Below are 26571 nucleotides of genomic sequence, written 5' to 3'. Positions count from 1 at the left end.
GGTAGGCTTCTGACATTCATATTAGGGTTTGGAAAGTACAATTGTGATTTACTTCATGTTAATTCAATTGCATTCAGATTTACTCTATTGCACTGTCCACATTATTGTTCAGTGTCATGAGTTCTCATTGAACGAGAGTCCTTTTGAACAAGAGATAGCTACTGATCTCAGTATCTATCATTTTCTGAAGGCCTAATGAAACAACCTCTAATTTAAAAAAAAAAGTACTTCCAAACAAAGAAATAATTTGCAATTTAGCATTACTGTGTACAAAATTCACGGTTGAAAATTCAAAATTCAAGTTAAATAGCAACATTAGGTAGGCCTATTAACACCGTAATACAGTTCAGTTTGTTTCAGTTCATTAGTTGAGCATCAAATTAACATTTTTAGCAGGCTCCAATGAAAATAACACTGGACATTTTTGAACATATCATTTCAATTACTGACTAATAACCATTTCATTACCATTAAAGTGAAAATACAGAGCCTAGGAGCCTGATAAAATGCTCATTAAAAAAATCTCAGATGGCTTAGAGGTTTTTGCATCTGGCGCAGTTGCATCTGAATATATATGTATATGTATGTAATATAATAAATAATAATATAATAATAAATTACTAAAATAATAGGCCTAGAAATATTATTATTTATGGGATGGATAGATGGATACACCTTTTTGCAGAGGCAAACACCACACATTTTCTTCAGAAAATGTAAAAATATATGTTGCATATCAATGTCAAAACAAACCAATGATTTTGCAAACTCCCCTCAAGATGTGAGTTTATCTGAATGTATAATATGCTACATCACACAACATTTCGCATCAAACAAGAAATCCCAATATGAATGTTGAGAAACAATAAAAAGGCAAGAAGTTTATATAATTGCATTGTTTGACTGGTGATGTTGATCTGTGCTCCCTTGAGAGTCAGTCCACTTTCCATTCTGCATTGAAATGAGAGTATTAACAGATGAAAAACAGATTTAGGGCCCAAGACAAGGCAGACCCTATGCCTCAGAACTCTAACCTTCTTCCTTTCTGAAGGATGCACTCAACAAATATTTGTGTACACCTTTAAGAGCTATCTTGGCATGGGCAAAATGACAGTCTGGTGAGGTGATTCCAGGGCTTCCCGTTTTAAGTCACCCTCAGCAGACGTGAGAAAGTGGTGAGTGTCCTGTATGTGGGGACTCTCTTATTCTCAGACTAAACTCAGTGAGGAAGGACTAATATGACCTGAATGTCCCGCACTTCTGAACAGAACGCTGTCTCTCCGCGCCTTGTTAAGGGACAATGTTTGTTTTGTTTCACAGAGTTCTGAGAGGGGAGGCTGAGAGAGGGTGGAAGGGGACGGGGGGTCCGTGAGAGATTCAACACAGTTGCTGTGGCAACTAGTTTTGGCCCCTTGAGTACACTAACATACAAATCAGGGTCTGGACTGAGGTCCTGGGCACAAAAAACAAGGCAATCGGAGCCATGGACCACCACAAATAGAGAACAGGAAACGCTAGTGAGTTTCATTCCGATTCACTAAATCACGATGCCAGTTTAAGGATGGCAAAAAAGTTTTCCATTGCATTTTTTGTCATACTTGTGTATTCAAGGCACATGGCAATCTAAAAACAAGAGTAGGTGCTGCAATGGCTCCCGGAGAGGCCAAATTTCCCTGCTTTTCGAGGGCCCAGGACATCTCAATCCTTTTTTCCCCTTCATGTTGTGTGCCAAGCCTCTGATAGAGAACAAAATTGGGCTGTGTGAATGAAACTCACAGTCCCCAGACTCTGACAATTATGAGAACCCGAATACAAAACAGAAACAATGCTGAATTTAAAATTTACTCCGTTTTCTTTATTTTTTATCAGGTTCTCTTAGCCTACTTTTTGGTCAAATGACCTACTAAAGTCTGCAAACTTCATTACATTCACAGAACAGCATTAGCAGTTGCTGCTTGAGGAAAAGCAGAGAGGAAAATGCTCAAATCTTGTTTTCATCACTTTCTTTGTGTTATGAGAAAAACTAAACAAACAAATTCTCAAAAACTATGTGGAATCCTGTATAAACACAGCTATGCACGGGACAAGCCCACGCAATGCCCAATTAATTTTTATAAGCATCAACCACACCCTCCAGTGGTCGCAGATACTCATTGCATTCCCACAAAAGTAGCTTACTTTTACCTTAAGATGTTCAGTTATTATATATGGAGGACCAAACCTGCAAAAATTACAAATAAATAACGTAACAATATAAAATAAATAATGAAGGATTTTGAATTTTTACTTGATACAGCAATTCCAATTGAATATAGTCATTTATTTTTGTATTGTTCCCTTTAATTATTTTGTTACTTTTTGTTCATTTTTATGATCAATAATTTATTTATATATATATTTATTTTTGTCCTGTATAATCTGGTCAGACACATACACACACATGCAAAAAGACTCGGAAAAACAAATCCAGTTTCAATCAGATTTACTGTTTACAGACTTGAAGGACAAGACTTAGACTTGACGTCACATTTATTTCACAGAAAGGAAATAAAAACAAAATTCAAACAAATACATAACTCAAATGGGAAGAAAACATAAATGGTTCACTTCTTCCACTGGAACAAAAAACTAACTATAATAGCACTGAGATATTACAGTCAAAAAGCACTGAGGTTTCTACAATTGTCATATCAAAACATTCACATATAGAACTGAACACTTCTCCTGGTCGGCAAAAGCAATAGAGATGTCATGGTGTCAAAGCAGATCCAGCTATACAAACACAAATTCAGACCCAATAGCTTTAGTCCAGTTCCATGAGAGGTTGCCAGATCATCATGATAAACAACCAAACATGAACTCAAGGGCCCATATCTTTATATACATGGTCTAGTTATATACAATAGTTGTCATAAGAGCATGTGTGCTTGTGATACTGTAAACATTGTTGTGCATTTTTCAGAATTCTCAGTTGTTGTGGCTGATTGTTTGTACTGAATAAAAAAATATTTTTTTAAAGAATTTTTCTTCAGATAACACATATATTCCCAAACTGATCATTTATTTTTAGTTTAAATTAACCAAGATATTTGTACTTCAGAATTTTTTTTTATTTCTTGACAATATGGTAAAAAACCAACAGCTAAATTAAATGATATTTAGTCACTAGGGAGCATTTGGTATAAAGCATTTGTGGCCAAATACAGAGGCTAAATATTTTCAGAATCCTAATTATCACAATGAAAAAAAAAAGTGATTTTTAGTCAATGTTTTGCATATTTTTGCATATGTCAGTCAATGTAAAAATGTGATAAAATACTGGCAGATTGTGCTTTTGCTTTACCTGAACATGCACAAACAGATTCATTTATTTCAAATACTTAAGAATTTTTTAAATAAAAAAAATGCATGTATAATCTGCTAAGAAGTCTTAAGGGTCACAGATACAACAGGGTGTCTTCATTTCCATACATTTCCTTCCTAAAGATCCACAAAGCTTTATTTCTAAGATGTACTGTAGTGATCGATGTTGAGCTAGGAAAATGTTCTTTTCCAGTGTCATTTCCTGGCTTTGGCAGAGTTTAGGTTGGCGTTTTTAATCAGTGTTTAAGGCCTGACCGCGAAGAGCAGCTGTCTGTGTGTGTCTGCCAAGCATGACAATGAAGAAGATACTGTAGCTAATCTACAGATGCATTTAATGGGCCATTGTAGCCCATTTAAAAACATTCAAGAACTACATTCCACCACAGCTCTGTCCCTGATCAAATTTACAAATGGGTTCAAGGTTAAAAACATGAATTTAAAATCAGTTAAGCAACAATTTTATGTAGATGATTTTAAAAATTAGAAATATTTAAACCCTATTTTAAATTATCAGCTCTGCTGGTATTTAATATTTATTTATATATGGATTTTCTGATTAAACACTAATACATTGAACTGGCAAAGAACAAAACACCAATATATAAAATATACCTGTATAAATTTTTCTGTTTACAAAAAGTGGCACGTACACCACTCTTCTGAGAATCAGTGAAATTGTACAATGAGAAAATGTCAGAGAAAAATGTACAAAAGTGTTGTGTGATGGTTGTAGTTTTCGGTTCCAACCTATGGCTGGTGCTGGTGCCAATCAAACTGTAAAAATCCTCACAAAATCCTAGCTGCAATGAGTGTACAATAAAGCTCAGCTTTATCATGCTTGGTAAAAGCTGATAAATATATCCCACTTGGTATGGTTCACTTGAGATTAAACAAACTCTAACCTGTGCAAAGATGGGCAAAAGAGAAAGAAAGGGGTTTACCAAGGAAAAAATCTTTTTATGGTTGTTTTTGTCTGTCAATGGATGTGGAATCATTCACTTCTTTTTAAAGCAACTGAATTTCATTAACTGATAAAAATAAATTCTCAGTTAATATTGATCTCAATTGAACATGTAAGAAAAGGGAAAAACAGATGGGGAAAACAGAAGAAAAATATAAAAAATGTAATAAAATAAATCCCCAAATATGACTTGTTTAAAGGAAACCAGATTTAAAGTCAGTCCCCTTCAGACTGCGGTCTTGGTTTGAATCTGCTCTGCTCAGTACGATGATACGTCCATCTAACTCTTCTGGAAAAAAACAGAAAAATATCAATCTTAAATACAATGTATGATTTCTTAATATTTATATATAAAGGATTGAAGTGAGTTATATTTACCATACTCGACTGGTTCCCGCTGGTAGCATGAACCGACGTGACCTCTGCAATTTGCCGTTGTAACTTGTGAGAGGTGGAGAGGGTGTCATCTTCACCGTCAAGATCTCGTTCCGACTCCCGTTCCCTCTTACCTGTCACACTTCCTCCTGAGTGCAGCAGGTGTCCTGCTGAACACCACACAGAATGTTGTAAATAGGGATATATTAACTGTATGATACTCATGTAACATGCAGTACACATTTCCATGACTGTTACCTGAATGTTGTGGACCTGCCATGTCGTGTGAGACATTACATTTGTAAAGTCGACTGCTGTGCCCTGTGTCGGGCATGTAGTGGTATCCTGGAAAACAAGCAAGAGGAAAAAAAAAATGCATGAGAAAACAGATCTTATGCTGCTAATTTTGCAATTAACAATCATTTACATCAGTACATCTATTAGTGTATTAAAGTGTGAAAGGTCAGTCCCCTTCAGACTGCGGTCTTGGTTTGAATCTGCTCTGCTCAGTACGATGATACGTCCATCTAACTCTTCTGGAAAAAAACAGAAAAATATCAATCTTAAATACAATGTATGATTTCTTAATATTTATATATAAAGGATTGAAGTGAGTTATATTTACCATACTCGACTGGTTCCCGCTGGTAGCATGAACCGACGTGACCTCTGCAATTTGCCGTTGTAACTTGTGAGAGGTGGAGAGGGTGTCATCTTCACCGTCAAGATCTCGTTCCGACTCCCGTTCCCTCTTACCTGTCACACTTCCTCCTGAGTGCAGCAGGTGTCCTGCTGAACACCACACAGAATGTTGTAAATAGGGATATATTAACTGTATGATACTCATGTAATAAAGTATTAGCATTTCCATGACTGTTACCTGAATGTTGTGGACCTGCCATGTCGTGTGAGACATTACATTTGTAAAGTTGACTGCTGTGCCCTGTGTCGGGCATGTGGTGGTATCCTGGAAAACAAGCAAGAGGAAAAAAAAAATGCATGAGAAAACAGATCTTATGCTGCTAATTTTGCAATTAACAATCATTTACATCAGTAAATCTATTAGTGTATTAAAGTGTGAAAGGTTGCAATTAACAATCATTTACATCAGTAAATCTATTAGTGTATTAAAGTGTGAAAGGTTGCAATTAACAATCATTTACATAAGTAAATCTATTAGTGTATTAAAGTGTGAAAGGTGACACCTAATTGTTGCCGCTGCTGCTGTTGTTGCTGAATTCCACTTGGTCCCTGATGCTCTTCACTGTCAAATTTCAGCAGAACACCCCTGTTACCACTGGAACCGCCTGACACAGTTAGTGCTTTTGGGATGTCAAAAAGTCAATTTATGTCACACCAGTATGTACATGACATGCAAAAATAAAAATTCTGTCATTAATGACTCACCCTCATGTCATTCCAAACCCATAGAAAGGTTGCAATTAACAATCATTTACATCAGTAAATCTATTAGTGTATTAAAGTGTGAAAGGTGACACCTAATTGTTGCTGCTGCTGCTGTTGTTGCTGAATTCCACTTGGTCCCTGATGCTCTTCACTGTCAAAGTTCAGCAGAATACTTCCACCCCTGTTACCACTGGAACCGCCTGACACAGTTAGTGCTTTTGGGATGTCAAAAAGTCAATTTATGTCACACCAGTATGTACATGACATGCAAAAATAAAAATTCTGTCATTAATGACTCACCCTCATGTCATTCCAAACCCATTAAACCTTTGTTTATCTTCAGAACACATTAATATATTTTTGATGAAATCCGAGAGCTTTCTGACCCTGCATAGCCAGCAACAGAACTAGCACATTCAAGGCCCAGAAAGGTAGTAAGGACATTGTTAAAATATTCTTGATACTATCGTGAACGCGCGTCGAAGACTGACACGGAAGAAAAGAAATTGTCAAATAAAGTTGTTGTTTTTGTTTTCTTGGCACACAAAAAGTATTCTCGTAGCTTCATAAAATTACAGTTGAACCACTGTTGTCACATGGACTATTTTAGGAATGTCCTTACTACATTTCTGTGCCTTAAAGGGTTACTCCACCCCAAAATGAAAATTTTGTCATTAAACACTTACCCCCATGTCGTTCCAAACCTGTAAAAACTTCGTTCGTCTTCAGAACTAGAGGTCTGCTACCCGACCCGAGCCCGACAGGTCCCGAAATACTTTCAGGTTTCGGGTTAATGTTTAATGAATAGCTTCGGGTTCAGGTCGGGCTCGGGTTTATAGCAAAACTAAAACTATATGCAGTAGCCTAGGCTACGCTGCTTTCATAGATGCACGCACACAAATTAGTGCACACGACAACACAGCACGGAAACTTTTATTAGTAAAATAGCTTCGACAGGCTACTGACTCGCAACTTAATATTTCTCTGCAATGAGGGGGTAAAATCGCTGTTTTTGAAGTAACTAAGCCTCATTGCTTGTAGAGAGAGGCGCGCAGACGCAGGTTCACACACGCATCTTTCATCCCTCTCTCTCTCTCTTTCTCTCTCTCGCTAATTCAAATAAATATAATTAATTAATTTAAATAAATGTGATCTTACCGCACCACACGGATACGCTGTTTTCGTTCAAATCAAAGCGTAAATAAATGTAGACGTTTTCTATGTAAATGTAGACGTTTTCTACATTTATTTACGCTTTGATTTGAATGAAAACAGCGTATCCGTGTGGTGCGGCTGACACAGAACAGCATACGCAGTTTACTTTCAGTGGATACTCTCCAAAATGGAATAAAGTTGTTGAATAAAGTTGTTATTTTAGTTTTCTTTGCGTACAAAAAGTATTCTTTTCGCTTTATGAAATTCAGATTGAACCACTGATGGCAGATGGACTATTCTGACGATGTTTTTCATACTTTTCTGTGCCTTGACAGCGTTATTTACTTGGCAGTCAGTGGGACAGTCACAAAATATCTTAAATTGTGTTCCGTCTACATTTATTTACGCTTTGATTTGAATGAAAACAGCGTATCCGTGTGGTGCGGCTGACACAGAACAGCATACGCAGTTTACTTTCAGTGGATACTCTCCAAAATGGCGCTACGGTGCCGCGGAGGAGACAAATTGTTGAATAAAGTTGTTATTTTAGTTTTCTTTGCGTACAAAAAGTATTCTTTTCGCTTTATGAAATTCAGATTGAACCACTGATGGCAGATGGACTATTCTGACGATGTTTTTCATACTTTTCTGTGCCTTGACAGCGTTATTTACTTGGCAGTCAGTGGGACAGTCACAAAATATCTTAAATTGTGTTCCGAAGACGAACAAAGCTTTTACGGGTTTGGAATGACATGGGGGTAAGTGATTAATTACAAAATTTTCATTTTGGGGTGGAGTAACCCTTTAAATGTGGTAGTTGCATTGCTGTCTATGCAGGGATAGTTTTTGGTGAAGTATCCCTTCAAAGATAAATTCCTTGGTCTAAAAATAGAATTGCTTTTAAATGAGCCAAAAAGTTGTTAACCTTTATTTATTAGCCTTCTTAAAACATTTAAGGAAAAAAAAAACGCTGATAGGCTTAAAGTAAAAGAAGTTGTAATTTCTTTGTCTGCAATCTCAAATGAAGAGGAAAAAAATTATATTCACTTGGTGTATTGGTCCCGGACTGCTGTTCCCCTGGGGAGTACGACATCCCATTCCCGTTGTTTGTGGATGGTACAGAGGCCAGAAGTCCTGGTAAAATAGAATGTAGAATTATCTTCTACTGCTACAATGTACCATTTAAGCATTTGCTAGAACTTCTAGCATTACAACTGCATGTAAGGCTTGTTTTCACTGATAAATATGATTGCATACAAGATAAATAGTTGCTTGCTAATAGAAGACAGTGAAATTCTTACCAAGTCCTCTGTAGCGTGAAAGCTGTTGGTAGATCTGCTTCATCCTCTCGATATAAGGAAAAAAAAAAACGCTGATAGGCTTAAAGTAAAAGAAGTTGTAATTTCTTTGTCTGCAATCTCAAATGAAGAGGAAAAAAATTATATTCACTTGGTGTATTGGTCCCGGACTGCTGTTCCCCTGGGGAGTACGACATCCCATTCCCGTTGTTTGTGGATGGTACAGAGGCCAGAAGTCCTGGTAAAATAGAATGTAGAATTATCTTCTACTGCTACAATGTACCATTTAAGCATTTGCTAGAACTTCTAGCATTACAACTGCATGTAAGGCTTGTTTTCACTGATAAATATGATTGCATACAAGATCAATAGTTGCTTGCTAATAGAAGACAGTGAAATTCTTACCAAGTCCTCTGTAGCGTGAAAGCTGTTGGTAGATCTGCTTCATCCTCTCGATGTTGAGGCGGCTCGCTTCAGCATGGTTCACCATGGGTTTGGGGTAGTGGACACCGATGATGCACTTGGCAGCGGCCTGTACAGAGTCTGGGGCGTTCCAAGGGTCGTAGATATATTTGGCAGGGAATCCTCTGAGAATAGGTAAATATCGTCTGAAAGAACAAAGACAGATTAAACCACAGTCTCATCATAAACATGAGGAAGGTTATGCAAGATGGTTATTGGGTTCCCATGTTTGAACAAGCAGGTACAAAAAGAATGACACGGTTTCTCAGATTACAACAAGCAGCTTGTGCTAGGGATTAATTTACAGGGATCTCAAAATTGTATTTTTGTAATATCATAATTGTGAACGTATAGATATGTGCCAATTCATATTACAAATAAAACGGTCAGCACACCACCATATAGTAACGACAACAAAATAACACATGGAAAAGAACTGAACAATTCAAGCGCTACTGAAATCAGGACTTGCGTCTCTCCTCCAGGTCCCAGGGACAGAAAAGGCCACCTACCTAAGGTGCTCCACCTTACCAGAGCATGGGGACGGAGGGCTGCAGGAGGCACGGCTCGCAGACAGGCGGACGCAGTTTAAAACAGGACAACAGGTCCCGCCTGTGCTGAGACGCTACGGAGATTCCTACTACAACACGCATTAGAAAGCAGAGGCAGTGACCAGGCCTTCCCAATCCCTCCCGATCCAATGACACAGCACCCCCATCCCACCCGCTTCAACAAATCGAAACTCAGGGCTAAGTGAGAGGTTCAGGTTTGCTCCCTGCCCCTCGCACTGCCACTGATCGCTTTTGAGACGACAGTGATCCCAAGTCAAGGCAGAGAAACCTGTTAGCCGCCAAAGGAGAAACGAAGAATACTGTTCTCCGCTGCTGGGTGATCCCCTCGTTTTGCCAAAAGAGACCAGAACCCTTTTGCCAGGAACAGTCACATCCTGCCTGAATAAGCAAACGGCCAGAAACACGTTACATGTACAGAAGCAGATTTGAGAAATTACTTGGTGACCTATGAACTGTGAGTGACTTCGTTGAGACGGGGTTCAACAGACTAGCGTTCTCTTGCACAGGCAGGGCTGCATTCAACGCCTAGAGGACTGCTAAACATTTAAAAAAGAGTCTGATAAGGAGGAGTTGTCCAGAACTAGACTGAAGTCTTTGTCTTTGGGCCCCACCTCCCATCATGCTCTCTGAGGAATACAATGTGGCTCTCTATGCATTGAAAACAGGCCAGGCTTCGTATGTATTTCCCTACCAAGCGGTTAAAATCCCTTTTGATGAAACGAGATGCTACAGAGCTAAAGAGTGACCTATGAACTGTGAGTGACTTCGTTGAGACGGGGTTCAACAGACTAGCGTTCTCTTGCACAGGCAGGGCTGCATTCAACGCCTAGAGGACTGCTAAACATTTAAAAAAGAGTCTGATAAGGAGGAGTTGTCCAGAACTAGACTGAAGTCTTTGTCTTTGGGCCCCACCTCCCATCATGCTCTCTGAGGAATACAATGTGGCTCTCTATGCATTGAAAACAGGCCAGGCTTCGTATGTATTTCCCTACCAAGCGGTTAAAATCCCTTTTGATGAAACAAGATGCTACAGAGCTAAAGAACAGGCTACTGCATTTCCCGCTGATAAAGCATCAAGCTTCAACAACATTCACAGCTAACAGGTTTCCAATGCTTTGGCTAAGAATGGCTTTCGTCTTAAAAGCAATCAACCACAATTCACAAAGGGGAAAGGGAAAGCTAAACTTTTCACCCAATCCGTGAGACGGCCACACAGAAACACAAAAACATACAAGCTTTGGGCTAACGTGCGTATGAGCTATGGCAAATACGACGACAGCAATGTTTACAAACAGACATCTGTTTCTTGAAGGGACCTATAACGAGGACAATGTGTTGAGAAAGTACCAAAATCTTTGAACACCAAATTCTGAAACTGGAAGGCCTTAGATGGAAAAGTTAGAACACAGACTAATTCATGTTGGAATTCATGTCTGGACCTGAACTGATACTTTTCAGCATGTCAGTCATATATAAAACACATGCTGCCATGTAGTACAATGAAAGTAATGCATATGACCCCCAAATGTCTAAAATCTTCATGAATGTAGGAATTTCCCTTCCAAACGACCCCCAAATTCTTGACATTTCTTTAATGGATTTTTTTTTTTAATTGAGTTTCTTTAAAAAAAAAAAATTTCCTCATTCTATTAAACTATCCTTCTGTGTTGTTAATCTTTTAACGCATTCTAGCTTTTAAACAACAGCCTTTTCAGCCTGGAATTGGTGTGCATTTTTAGAAATGTTACCAACCTAATGAAATCGCCGTTAGGGTCGGTGCGCCTGCCAAAACCCACTGGACAGTAGCAATGAAAGAACTGTTGAAAGAAAGAGCTACAGGAGAGCCACATCCAGCTGCCTGCATTTACACTCCAGTCAGCATCCAATAGGAGCTCCTCGAACACCTGTCAATTATAACATTATACCATTATTCTCCAGCCAATCAGAGATGGTGGTTATTAAGCAGTCATTTAGAACTATTAAAAACAGACCTTTACACTACAGTTTTAAAGTAGGGGTCAGTCTGTAATTTTTTTTTCATGACATGGAAATAAAATTCCTCTACAACCACGGCTGATGAAAGCAGGTCACTCTATTGTAATTACTAGTGTGACCTAAACAAGGTCTCAAATCCATCAAGCATATTATTTTTATATTCCGTTATAACAGAGGACAGCAACCTTTCTGAAATGAAGTGCTATTTTTAAATTCACCCTTCGAAAATGCATATACAATCCTAACTAAACATGCTCTTCATGTATTCAAAGTATTATTCTGAGAACAAAAAGTAGACCACACTGCATCACCGCTATGAGCACAACTTATACTGTGTAATTCAACTGACTCACGGAAAGCAACCCACTGAAAGTGCAGCACAGATCAACCTGTTTTGACTCAAAATGGTGTGGCTGCATCTAGTATCACTGGAATGGGTTGCACATGTAAATGGAGCTGCTCTGTGCTATTCAGTTAATAAAAGAGGTTGTAAGAAGTACTTTGTCATTCAGATTGACAAAATTTGTAATATTATATTTATAATGATATTTTTTCTCAAATTTTCATCCACAGACTCCCTAACACTCCCTTATAGTCTTCTGGGGCTCCATGAAACCCAGTTTTAAAATCACTGCTTTACCAAATAAAATTTAAAAAAAAAAATGTTTATCTCCCATGTGTAAGAGATGCACCTTCATGCCCTCTTCCCAACTGATCCACAGGTCTCCACGAGTGAGAAAACAAGCGACAGCATGACGGGCAAAGTGGTGGATCCAGCCCTCCTGCCTCAGCTGGGTCATAATGGCATCAATCCATGGAAAACCTGTCTTAGCTTCAGCCAATTTGGCCAAAGCCTCTGGGTTCTTGTCCCAGGGAATGTGCACACAGATTGGGTTGCCTTCCATCTTATCAAATCGAGGGTTGGTGGTGGCAGCAGTGTAGAAAAATTCCCTCCACAGAAGTTGACCATACAGGGAAAGCGGAGGAGTGCTGTTTTTCTTTACCTGCAAGGAGAATTTCACACAAATCTAGATATATTTGTTTACACATATTAAAAATAGACCTGAACTCCCAGCGAAAACGAACTGTATAATTATACAAGATGCAATATATACCATTATTGTCTAACCCTAATACTGATACACCATCATTAAAAAGTGAAACAATGCAATTATACTTGGTTTATACACAGATGGATAGTGTAAAGTCATGTCTGTACCTTCCTATAGAGGTCTGTGAGTTTGAAATAGAAGAGGCGGCAAGAGAGGCAGCCGAAACGGAGGTAGGGACTCAGGCCAGTCGGACTGGCTAGCAAAGAGTTGGCATTCATTCTGGGTCTTTCAAAATTTGCAACCCAAGCCTATAAAAACATTTAGGAGGGAAAATATAAAGTTTGGTATGCTATTAACAAGCACATGATGCAGTACATGTTGGACTAACAATTTTACAATTTTTTCTTTTAATTTTCACTTTCAATCTGTCCTTATATTTCTTAGTTATTTTAAAGACTGATATACATTAACTTATTGTATCTGCAAAAGGTCCACCAATTCATCAATAACTGCAAAACTGGGCTAATAACTGCACAGTACACAGTAAAAATCATGGTTGTAATAACACTTTGTTGTATTTGTTTTAGCTGTTAAACACCACCAGGCATATGGCTGCAGGTAATCCGAGTTTGAGCACTGTTCTGCATCTATATATGATCACACCTTTCGCTCCAGATGCCTTTCAATCCTTGTTAATGCTTCTGTTTCACCTCCTGGCCAGACAGCAGAAGGTAGTCCCTCAATGTCAAATCCTGAGTCAAGATAATGTAGGTTCAAAAACAATGCTAACCTTGCATAACTTGATGGGTTCTTGTATTGCAGTTTACGAAACTCGTGCATTTGTGTTAGGTCACAGGAAATGGATACAGTATGATGTTATCATTCAGGTCAAGTCTACTTCATTTTAACAGTGTCATTTACTCACCCTCACGTTGTTCGAGCCCTGGACCACAAAACCAGTCATAAGTCGCTGGGGTATATTTGTGGCAATAGCCAAAAATACATTGTATGCGTCAAAATTATAGATTTTTCTTTTATGCCAAAAATCATTAGGATATTAATTAAAGATCATGTTCCATGAAGATATTTTGTAAATTTCCTACTGTAAATATATTAAAACTTAATTTTTGATTAGTAATATGCATTGCTAAGAAATTAATTTGGACAACTTTAAAGGCGATTTTCTCAATATTATGATTTTTTTTTTGCAACCTCACATTCCAGATTTTCAAATAGTTGTATCTCTGCCAAATATTGTCCTATCCTAACAAACTATTCATCAATGGAAAGCTTATTTAGTCAGCTTTCAGATGATATATAAATCTCAATTTCGAAAAATTGACCTTTATGACTGGTTTTGTGGTCCAGAGTCTCAATAGATAAAGCTTTATTCAGCTCACCAAGTTCTTCTAGCGATGGCACACCATATTTGTCTCCATGGTCTTCAGAGACAGGTGTGACGCAGCAGCCCATAATAGTGTTGGAGAGGGTTTCCACTGGCATCTCTGGTGGATCCATTCAGCTGATCAGTGTCTGGAACTGTTTGTAAGTGAGGGGAGGCTGACCACCATTTAGTTCAATGATCCTGAAATTATATGGAGGGTAAAGTGTCAGTGTCTTCCTGTTTGCCCCCATCCTTCCCACATGTACAGTTCACATGCTTTAAAACTCTTATTTGAAAAAATAAGGAGACAATTTCTAGATGTTCTTTGAAGAACTTAATGTAAAGAAAAGCAAAGCTAATGGTACAGCTGACATTAGATATTGATCAGGTGGAGATCATTAAAGCTGAGGTGTGTAATTTTTAAACATATATATCAAACGTGCTTCCTGAAGTCTCCTCAAATGTCGTTCAGTTGAACAAAAGTTACTGTGTCAGGCTAGTAGGATGCTAGAGCGTTCACACTTTTTAGGGAAATCAACATATAAATGGATTACTTACAGTTGCAAATTAAGCAGGTATAGGAAACAGTATTTAAAATGTAACTTTTTAAATTTAAGGAAATGAGCTCTTACTTATCAAGGTTGTATAGGGTGTGTGAGATCTTGACTACGACTTCAACCCCAGCCTCCATCGCAAGCTTTTTAATAGCTGCATCTCTCTCCTTCCCAAATGGTTCGGAGTCATACTCGAAGGTCAACCTGGATATTTTCCATTCCTGCAGGATATGATCACAAACACTAGATAATTACTCAAAACCACCGATGCAGTGGACTAAACTAAACCGGAATGTGTGGCTTTCAGAAAGACATGAAATTAGACAAATCATTGAAATTATTTTTTGTGATACCATATTGATAGAGATATTTTAAACTGAATAATTCTACCTTGAAAAGGCGTGGAAAAACATTGGCTGGTTGTCCTCGGATGACAAAAAGGCGGGAATTCAGTTTTCTTAGATTGGAATCAAGATCATCCAGGCACTGCAGGAGAAATCTGTCAGGAATAAATTAAAAATGTAACATTAAGTGTTCATGATATAATTCTACAATAAAAAGGTAAGGTAAAGTCTAGTTAAACGTCTAGTTAAAAAAAAAGGTAAAGTCTAAACATTTAGATATATAAAAAAAATTAAAAAATTGTGCAGAAGAGGTTAATTTGAGCTTCACCAAACGTTACTGACCAATCCTGATATAGGAACTATTGCCATCCACCACTTTATCAATAAAGTCCTGTATAGGTATTTTTGTATTATCTTTCCACCATAAAGGCACATCCACATCAAATGGACTGATTCTAATAAGAGTATATCGATAAGCACATTTGTTTATAAAGTATTTTATTTTACATTTTACGATTGTCTACACCGTTTCAGATTCCAAAATATAGCGAACAGTTTAGAGACTAGATGGTACTGGGATGTCCTGATTTGACTTGACCAGGTACGTGGCCTGAAACGTTTGAGAACTATTGATCTAAAGCAAAGTCCTGAGGCTTCACCTGTTCTGCAAACTGTCCCTCAAACCTACAGATGCTCCGAGTTTCCATTCACAAATCTGTTCATTCATGACCCATTTAAAACATTAGAAGCTTAACTGCTATTTCCTCTCAACACATCTGCATTACCAGCTGAAGGGAAATTAAGTACTACGGAGTTTACCGAGAAACACTGCTGCGTGAATAAATCAGCACATGACACTGTGACTGTACTGTGACAGTCCTTGTAACTACAAACAAGTGATGTTTTAACTTTATTAAACTTTGAAAGAATTCTTTCATTCTGAGGTTATAGTATTTATCTGAAAGGCCCGTCTGACCTTCTACTGGTGTCTGTTATTTGGTCCTAGAGTCCTGCCTGAGCCCAAAGACAGACTATCTGCAACCAAAGCCCTGATTAGAGACCAGACAGGGACAAAGCTCCCTATGCTCCAGATACTGACTGACCGGTGGACACACTCTCACACATAACTGCACAAACTTCACCAGCACACACATACAAACGCACACACTGACACCTCCATTCATGAAACCCAAAAGAATAAGACAGAACACAAAAACTAATAGCTATTGGGGAAACTCAAACCTAATTTCCAGAGCTCTGCCCTGTCATACATTATTCCTTATGTAACTGGCCTGGCCTAGATTTGCAGTGTGCATGGTCTCCAACACTGGAGGGCATAAAATTAGCCCAGTGACCTCTTTTCAACACAACAACACTCTCTCAGCACCTAAGAAACGACTTGTATCCGTGTATTCCTTTCCCCCAGATCACGTGAAAACAGCCGTAAGACAATAAGAGGTTCAGTCTTTTAAAATAAAGTCTAGAACTCAATTTCTGGCCATGACAACTAGTGAAAAAACTATCCGTCCAGCTTCTAGGAAACCAAGATAAGTTATGGCCTACAGTTCATGTTATCAGTTACTACACAAAATGGGTAATGTAATGATGTAGTGTAGTGTGCATGATAGCAGTGAAGACAAAGAATCCTAAAAGCAGCTTACTCATTTACACCACTATTTTTAAAGGCGATTTAGAGCAGACAACACAGCGTGACTTGCAATCTCCCTGCATTAAAGTACCTAAATTTGGTGCTCAACAGGTGTTTTAAGCAAGACTTGCAGAGGCCATCTGAACACTGCAGCTGACAATGACAAATCCAGTCACGGGGGCTTCATCTTTTAATCTGGTGAATTAGCTCGCTTTAACATTCAGTCAGATCACAGTGTATGCAGTCAGTAGGAGGAGAGCTGAAAGACAAGCTCTGTGACCAGAATGTCTGATTGTCTTCTGAGACCGAAGCATCTGCTGGTTGGCGACTTGGCCTACTTTCCTCTTGACTGACTGTTATGGCACTGGATTGATCTGCATACATGCCAAGTGGTCAGATTACCTCATGTGTGGGTATTCACTGGTTTAAAATAGAAACGCATAGACATATCTGACTGCTCAGTGCTCACATCCCATTGTAATGAAAATTTTTAATACTTTTAGTGAAAGCAACCAAACTCAAAAGGAGCGTTTCTTAATTTTAACCACTGTGTAAATCAGCAGTTCTCAACTGGTTTTGCTACAGGACCCAAATTTACATTAGGCATCAAATTGTCACCCAACAGAGTATTAAAATTATTTGTAATATTACCAAGAACTTCATAAACCCAGCAACACACAATATTTTCTACAATAACGCATATTAACAATCCATTTTGGGCCATCACGACAGTATTTATATCATTTTTTACCTCTGATCCACCGCAATGTCCAACTGTCCTGAGCGTGTTCACAACATCCGGCGTGTGACGTCAAATAAATACTTCTAAATATATTTAGATCATCGCAGTGCCAGTGAACACATCTGCAATCTCTCTGCACTGTGTAAATAATGAGTGACGTATACGAGCGACAGATCGCTTCAGCACATGCGTCTACTATCATAAATATGTATAGATTGCCTATTCGACCGCTCCAGATACGTTGACACATCCACCATTTTGGAACGTATCGCGGCCCATAGAAACAATCACTAATGAGGCATCTACTTATATATATCTATGTCTACTATACCAGAGCACGTACACGCGTCACGCATGCGTCTACTATCATCGATATGTATAGATTCCCTATTCGACCGCTCCAGATACATTGACACGTCCAACATTTTGGAACGTATCGCGGCCCATAGAAACAATCACTAATCACATCTAAACAATCACTTCTACTTATATATATATACAGTGGGGGAAAAAAGTATTTAGTCAGCCACCAATTGTGCAAGTTCTCCCACTTAAAAAGATGAGAGAGGCCTGTAATTTTCATCATAGGTATACCTCAACTATGAGAGACAAAATGAGAAGGAAAAAAATCCAGAAAAATCACATTGTAGGATTTTTAAAGAATTTATTTGCAAATTATGGTGGAAAATAAGTATTTGGTCAATAACAAAATTTCATCTCAATACTTTGTTATATACCCTTTGTTGGCAATGACAGAGGTCAAACGTTTTCTGTAAGTCTTCACAAGGTTTTCACACACTGTTGCTGGTATTTTGGCCCATTCCTCCATGCAGATCTCCTCTAGAGCAGTAATGTTTTGGGGCTGTCGCTGGGCAACACGGATTTTCAACTCCCTCCAAAGATGTTCTATGGGGTTGAGATCTGGAGACGGGCTAGGCCACGCCAGGACCTTGAAATGCTTCTTACGAAGCCACTACTTCGTTGCCCGGGCGGTGTGTTTGGGATCATTGTCATGCTGAAAGACCCAGCCACGTTTCATCTTCAATGCCCTTGCTGATGGAAGGAGGTTTTCACTCAAAATCTCACGATACATGGCCCCATTCATTCGTTCGTTTACACGGATCAGTCGTCCTGGTCCCTTTGCAGAAAAACAGCCCCAAAGCATGATGTTTCCACCCCCATGCTTCACAGTAGGTATGGTGTTCTTTGGATGCAACTCAGCATTCTTTCTCCTCCAAACACGACAAGTTGAGTTTTTACCAAAAAGTTATATTTTGGTTTCATCTGACCATATGACATTCTCACAATCCTCTTCTGGATCATCCAAATGCTCTCTAGAAAACTTCAGACGGGCCTGGACATGTACTGGCTTAAGCAGGGGGACACATCTGGCACTGCAGGATTTGAGTCCCTGGCAGCGCAGTGTGTTACTGATGGTAGCCTTTGTTACTTTGGTCCCAGCTCTCTGCAGGTCATTCACTAGGTCCCCCCGTGTGGTTCTGGGATTTTTGCTCACAGTTCTTGTGATAATTTTGACCCCACGGGGTGAGATCTTGCATGGAGCCCCAGATCGAGGGAGATTATCAGTGATCTTGTATGTCTTCCATTTTCTAATAATTGCTCCCACAGTTGATTTCTTCACACCAAGCTGCTAACCTATTGCAGATTCAGTCTTCCCAGCCTGGTGCAGGTCTACAATTTTGTTTCTGGTGTCCTTTGACAGCTCTTTGGTCTTGGCCATGGTGGAGTTTGGAGTGTGACTGTTTGAGGTTGTGGACAGATGTCACAGGCCTCTCTCATCTTTTTAAGTGGGAGAACTTGCACAATTGGTGGCTGACTAAATACTTTTTTGCCCCACTGTATCTATGTCTACTATGCCAGAGCACGTACACGCGTCACGCGCCGGATGTTGAGAACGCGCTCAGACATTGTGGTGGATCAGAGGTAGGGCTGGACAATAATTCGACATCAATATGTATCGCGATATAATTTTTTTCAATAACGGTGATATGATTTAAAAACTTTTGTAACATTATACACTATTCCATTCAGTATCATTTTTATTAATTTTTTGGGAAAGAAATTATAGAAATTAATACTTTTATTTAGCAAGGATGCTAAAATTGATCAAAAGTGATGATAAAGGCATTTATAATGTTACAAAAGATTTCGAATTCAGATAAATAGTGTTCATATCGATATCGGAATTATATCGTATCGACCGAAATGAAGAAATATATCGTGATATCAATTTTGGCCATATCGTCCAGCCCTAATCAGAAGTAAAAAAATTATATAAATACTGTTCAGTTTCTTGCACAGGCTGATTGTTTCGTGTCTTAAGACCTCAATGTATCATCACGAACCGCAGGGTTTAATTTGGTTTTGTCTGTGTATGTTTTCTTTTACTCTCGAAGCCGTGGAGCCCATTGACTGCCATTATAAGACTGATAGACTGCAACGGTTTGAGTTAAAAATCTTTGTTTGTGTTCTACTGAAGAAACAAAGTCACCTACATCTTGGATGCCCTGGGGGTAAGCAGAAAAACATCACATTTTTATTTTTGGGTGAACTATCCCTTTAATACACACAATGCTGCTGTGTTTACAGCGGTAACCAAGGAAACGATGCCTCACTGTTCTATAAGCACCGCCTGCTGTCAGAGAGTGAATCTGCGTCTCATTCAGCCCAACTGCTATTTCTGTTTCATACAGATGTTTTATGTAGCGTAATTTCACAAAGCTAAAGTCAGGTTATTCTGTTTCTGCTTCAGATTTTGAAATTATACAGTCTAATATAAATCAAACATTGCACTTTTTTTCAATTCATGATTAAAATACAGTGGTTGCCTCTAATTTCAAATGGCTATGAAAACTCAAGGTGCAACACAGAGTAAAAATATGCAAATATTATTTTATATGTGATTTTTCAATTTCTGTACCTGAACATCTACAAACATAAAAACCTAAAGCATCATTTAATTTCTATTTTTGTGCTATAGGCCTATATTTAATTGTGCTATAACTTGTAATTTGTTCATTTGTTCTTATTTACTGGCTGTCACTTGTCTTTAATAATGTTTAAACTTTATATTTATGTTTATTTTTGGCTAGTGATTTTTGCTGTGGTATCAAAATTGAAATAGAGAATTGTAAAATGTAATTGGTATCTAAAATATTGTTGTCATATAAGCTTATTTATTAGAATACAAGATAACAGATCAAAAACAATGATAACAGCAACTATTTTATTTTTTGTGGCAGGGCCAGTGAAAATGTTGGCAGAGCAAGTAAAAATTTGAGCCCGACCGGGCCAGTAGAAAAAATCCTTAGCGTTGATCCCTGCAGCATGACCTCAATATCAGTTTCTGACCCTCATTCAATCAAATGTAAACAACATAAAGTGACATAAGATGGAAGATCAGTTGTAGTTGTTATACATGTCAAGGCTACTCAACATTTTAAAGTTGCAAAACATCACACAATAAAACTTAGTTAGGGCTAGTTTTTATTGTTAGTTGCAACCACATTCGAGCATGTAATAAATATATGACTGTGTTAGTACCGTTTAGTGGTCCTATTAAAAAAATATGCATAAAGGAACTGCATATGATGGCTTAATGGCAAATTTTGTTCATATCAGGCACTTCAATGAGTACATTTATTTGTATTTCACTCATTTGTGGATACTCATAACTAACAGATTAAATATGAGATGAAATTATGCTTTCTTATATTTCTAAAACATCTGCACCCACCTCCACCTGTTGACCCCAAGGTTGGAGGACCCAGCGAACCAGGGATCCAGGAAGTAGACACATCGAACAGTGTCTGCCCCACGTACTGCCTCCTGAAGTGCAGGGTTGTCATGGAGACGGAGGCCCTTCCGGAACCAGTGGATGGAATTTGTGGCCATGTTCACTGAGTCACATTTCAAAAAATAAAAAATATATAAATTAATTAATCAGGACAAATACATTTGTTCTAGAGTCTGTTGATTAATTGAGGATGTCATTGGCAGCAGTAGGCAAACATATAAAAACATATTGAACTTTTTGGAAAATTAAGCCCACATTAAACACTGTCAAAAGTGACCTTACAAGACATTTGCCATTTAAACATATAAATGAAATAGATCAAAAAGTACTCCAATCCAAATGATACACTTTTCACCATCTTATCCTTAGCATGTTAATGTTGCCATCATAATTAAACAGCAAATTGTTGACCATCTCCTGCACATCACCACCATTACAGAAATACAATTAAATTAAATGATAGCTTTGTCTGCGAGACATTTCCATTCTTATTTTTCAGACATTAGCATCATAATATCCTACACTGAGGCAGTAAAAATGGGTTGTTATTTTTAACTTTTGCTCAGAGACCATTTGGTATAGATTTGAGTCTTTTTTTGTCCTCTTTCCCCTTCATGAAAGAGGAATCCTCCAAATCTGGATTTAAAACCTATCTATCTGAGCAGTCATTCTGTGACATTGAATTCTTGGCTTTTCCTCAGACTGACTCAGGATGTGTGACGTGTGCAGTGGACTGAAATCCGTCATATATGTCAGTGCCATACTGTCTCTTGTGAGAGATATGACACACATAGAAGCCTACCTGTCAATTATGGACATGTTTTTAAAACCTGCTCGAAAACAACCATCATACATACATGCAAGGAAAAGTAGTCTCAAGGAGGCAGAGGATTTATCTTCATTTATCTACTGTATATGCAAGGTTAAGCCTCTATCTCTGGGGCAACTTATCGGTTGTCTGTGCCCTGGGAATTACAGTAGGCCACCTCTACCTGGGATTGATGCAGCAACTTACTGGCAGCCCATCTGCTACAACTGTCCTGCATGTGTGCACAAAATTGTTAAAGGTGGCCAACATATCACTATTTTTCCAAAAACGTTTAGCCAACAAATCCACATTAATAATATCTGGAAGTACTAAAAGGAAAAACACTCATACTTATGCATACTGGCAAACAGAGCAAATGTGTAAAATAAAAATTTGCTGAACAACAACTATAAAAACTATACAGTACATGGTTTTCATCTATTACAGTAAACTGTACTTTCAAGGCGATATCAGTTTATCACACATTACCTAAAAAGTGTGTCCTATACACCAGCCACTATTAGACTGTCAGAGCAGGATTTTTGTATAATTCTCCTGATTAATAGAACATTTTATTCCTAAAAAATAGGGTTTTTTTTCCTGGCTGATCTGTTTGCATTTTTCAGGCAGAGATTTGATACAAATGTATGCAAATTATAAATCAGATAATGCAGCATATGCATATTTAAACAAAATATTTCAGAAAACCTATAATACAAAACAAGTATACGGTGATGTACTTGTCTTAATGTGTGAAGTATCTATTAGTTAAAATACATACCCTATTCACCTGTGATATCTTGTCTAAAAAATATTTTTAAAAAGACAATATTACCTGATGGTGTACTGCAAATCTGACCTACCTGTTCAACATGGTCTACCAGTAGCATACTGGTAACTGTCACAACATAGATAGAGCAGAAAAAAAGGCTAATAAATAAGGATGTATTACCAAATGAAAAGCTGAGAGTCCTGAGACCTTATTTCAAACCAGAAGTAACCTGCTCTGCCTTGTCTGTCGGTGTGTTGTCAGTTTCCTCTTTGCTCTGTGATGTATTTTTTACTGTGTGAGAACATGGGCTGCGTCCGAAAGCTTTAAAATGCTGCCTTCGGAGTTCACTTTTTTATGCCCTTCACTCGCCAACTTCCCTCCGTCTCGTTTACTCGGATGTACATCATTGATTATGTTGCATGAATGCCCACTACTGGCGGAACTCTTGGAATGGGCTGAACTGGAACGTCCTAAGCCCTTGATCACTTAGAATCCGCAATGGAGTTGGTTTATTGTTTACATTTTTCACCTTACGAACTTGTTTGGAGCAGCATTCTATATGTATATAGGTATGCTTGGGCTGTTATAAATAATTAAAAAAGATATATCATTTATATATTATAGAGTTGTTTGGGGTGGGGATAAATTAAACGCGATCTGCGATGACATCATAGTGGTGTTGTATTGTGGTCTATAGAGCGGCCTGAAGTGTGCATATGAAGCAGACTCGCTCCCTCGGTCAAAATCGAGGGGTCGAGGGTATGTCCATATAAACCAGTGTTGCCATGTCCATGCCGCGGGTTGTTTTTCATGTCCGCGGGTTGAAGCGACTCCAATAACATGATATTTATCCCCTGAAATGTGAATTTTAGCAGGGGAACCCCGCCAAAAATGTGTACTTCCCCCCTGGAATGCATTTTTAACTGGGGACCCCCTCGAAACGCAATTGGGCTAGTTTTGAGTAGCGATTGGGTGGATTTTCTTGTGAAAAACTGGCAACCCTGATGTAAACTTCCCCAAAGACTATCGAATACCCAAGACATGTCACTTGTACAGTTTTGAATGTAGAAAAATGAAACTGTGAATTTTAGCAGGGGAACCCCGCCAAAAATGTGTACTTCCCCCCTGGAATGCATTTTTAACTGGGGACCCCCTCGAAACGCAATTGGGCTAGTTTTGAGTAGCGATTGGGTGGATTTTCTTGTGAAAAACTGGCAACCCTGATGTAAACTTCCCCAAAGACTATAGAATACCCAAGACATGTCACTTGTACAGTTTTGAATGTAGAAAAATGAAACTAATATGGCCGCTCAAACGCAGGAAGCCCTGCCTTCTGAATGAAAGAGCCAATCGCTAATCGGTAAAGTCAGCGCATCACTGCAGCTGCCGTTAGAATGGTTCGTTCAAGTCATGTCGGATAGATCGTATTTACAAACTTTTTCTGACTTGTTATTTTGTTTTCGAATTTGTCATTGTGTTTTCTGACGTGTTATAATGTTTTCTGAATTGTTGTTGTGTTTTCTGAATTGTTATTTTGCTTTTTAAACTTGCATTTGCGTTTGTAATTTGTTATTTTGTTTTCAGAATTGTGATTTGCACTTCTCAGCCACCGTAGGTTTCCCATAGAAACCCGTTATAATGAAAACACTGAACCATTAAGCGGATTGCACTTGCATTTGCGTTTGTAATTTGTTGTTTTCAGAATTGTGATTTGTTTTGCACTTCTCAGCCACCGTAGGTTTCCCATAGAAACCCGTTATAATGAAAACACTGAACCATTAAGCGGATTGCATTCATATTCCGGCCTCATCTGCTTAAACTATGCATCATTAATATAGAGATTACTAAATTTGATATTTTAATATTACTGTTTTAATATATTAAGGCACTTTAAGCGTTTTTACAACGTTTTGTGACACTGTTTAATGATTGAATTATTGCAGTGGGTGATTAATATGGATTGCAATTGGCCAAAATTTGCATTTTGTTCACATACCTTTGTTTTATTCTTTTGAGAGGTGATCTAAATATTTGCGGCTGTGAAGCAGATGGAAGATTGACAGGCTTGTGCTGCAGTTCTATGGATGTTTTGCCCTCCAGTTCTTCGAGCCGGTCACGTGACTGAAAGCTATGACTAGAAACAGTCAGCGCTCTGAGCATAGTTGCCAAGTCCGCGTATTATACGCGACTTTGGGCTTCTTGTTTTGTAAAGTTGCGTGAAAAAATCCCGGGTCACGGTTTTTTGGGCTTATTTTAAAAAATATGGTTGCTTGTTAGGGAAATCTGACAAGCAACTTTGTTTCTTTATTTATGTTCGCCGTATTCTCCAATGCATTGGTTGACACTCTGTCTGCTCACAGTTAATAGCCAACCAGTGCAATATTATAAGTGCTGCAGCATAATTTGCCAAATGTTCCGCCCCCTCATTGGAGAAAATCGCGTTAAAAAAGAAGGCGCGTGACGCTGTAATCCAAGTGATGACAGAAGTAGACGTAGAGGAGTGGGATGACTTTCTTTTAGCCTAATTTTTAATTTTTACAATGTTTTTGTAATGTATTAATTATCATGGGCTGTAATAAAAAACAAGTAGTCCTATACTAATACTAAAACTATATAGCCTACACATTTGGTTCGAATAGCCTATATTTTAGTAATCTATAAATATGTGGCTATGTTACAGTTCCCCTTTGAAGCTCTTGTGTTTTTCTCCTTTTCCATCTCTCCAATCCTATTCTGTTCTCATTTTGTTGCAGTTTGCTGATTTTTGTAAAATAACATATCTGTTTTTGCTTTTCAGAACAAAGAGTGGTTTCAGTTTAATATGTTGCAGGTTCATTTATTGGTAATAAATAATTCATAATAAATAATATTGATGATAATAAATCATAAAAAAAATATTGGACTTGTTTTAGGCTTGTTTTTTAAGCTGCGGTTGCTTATTTATCTTGCGAGAGTCGGCAACAGTGGCTCTGAGACGTGCGCTCAGGACTACGCATGCGCACTGGCTGATCTAGCCTGAAAAATACGCTTTTTATAACGCTATTTGAGCAAAAGAAACAACATTTATGACACAGCTGTTGTCAGATTTCAAATATAAAATTTAATCGTAAGCTTAGTGAAAAGTTTTGGAGAATTTGATGTTTCCCCATTCAAAGTGATAGGAGCTGCACTTGCATGCCCGAGAGGCGTTTCAAAGATGGCCGCTGAGTGACATTTTTTATTTTTATTAAACATAGAATACAAGAACTCAGAGGTAACAGCATAGAATAAAATCAAACCTTAAGGGGATCCACAATACATGCAAGGCAAAAAAACAAAAAAAAACATTTAAAACACAAGAAACTTGGACATGTCCAATGATATTTTCGGGGCACGACAATTTTTAAGTAATCTCAGTGAGGAGTAGAATAGTTTAGATTCGTTCATGAAATGAAAAAAGCAGGGGCGAGAGTCTCTCCACTCACAACAACGTATATGATATTTGGCAAGTAGGAAAACAATATTCACAATGTCTGATATTGAATTATCTAAATCATCAACATAAAACAGGATATGGTTGATGTTAAATACAGGGATGTTTGACATTTTTAGATTCAGACAGTCTCTAACATCACTCCAGAACTGGCATGAAATGGAGCATGTAAAAAATAAGTGTTCTAGAGATTCATCAGTAAAATTACAAAAAGCACAACCCGCCTTGTCAAATTTAAATCGCTTATGAAGAAAATTGAAAACTAGTTAGATCTTATGACAAATTTTGAAATGCGTTTCTTTGACTTTAGACGGAATTGGCCGTTTAACATTAGAGAAGGCTTTACCCAGCATATCAGAATGGTTTACAGGCACATTGTTTTTATTATAA

General features: G+C 38.1%; 1 protein-coding gene across 1 annotated transcript in view; it reads right to left on the bottom strand.

Annotated features, from left to right (window-relative positions):
- Positions 1-3400: 3400 nt before the first annotated feature.
- Positions 3401-26571, bottom strand: part of cry3a (cryptochrome circadian regulator 3a) — a 27500-nt gene continuing 4329 nt past the window's right edge. The window contains 14 exon segments of the mRNA XM_071582381.1: positions 3401-4613; positions 4703-4869; positions 4958-5044; positions 6199-6321; positions 8711-8797; positions 8965-9167; positions 11346-11497; positions 12281-12592; positions 12808-12948; positions 13304-13392; positions 14041-14225; positions 14657-14799; positions 14969-15077; positions 21070-21241. Of these exon segments, the coding sequence (XP_071438482.1) occupies positions 4605-4613; positions 4703-4869; positions 4958-5044; positions 6199-6321; positions 8711-8797; positions 8965-9167; positions 11346-11497; positions 12281-12592; positions 12808-12948; positions 13304-13392; positions 14041-14225; positions 14657-14799; positions 14969-15077; positions 21070-21227 (1965 nt within the window). The 5' untranslated portion in view covers positions 21228-21241 and the 3' untranslated portion in view covers positions 3401-4604.

Source organism: Sinocyclocheilus grahami, unplaced genomic scaffold (assembly GCF_001515645.1).
Source record: "Sinocyclocheilus grahami isolate Dianchi unplaced genomic scaffold, SAMN03320097.WGS_v1.1 scaffold75.1, whole genome shotgun sequence".
In the NCBI taxonomy this organism is placed as follows: Eukaryota; Metazoa; Chordata; class Actinopteri; order Cypriniformes; family Cyprinidae; genus Sinocyclocheilus; species Sinocyclocheilus grahami.
This window is presented reverse-complemented; position numbering and strand designations above follow the sequence as displayed.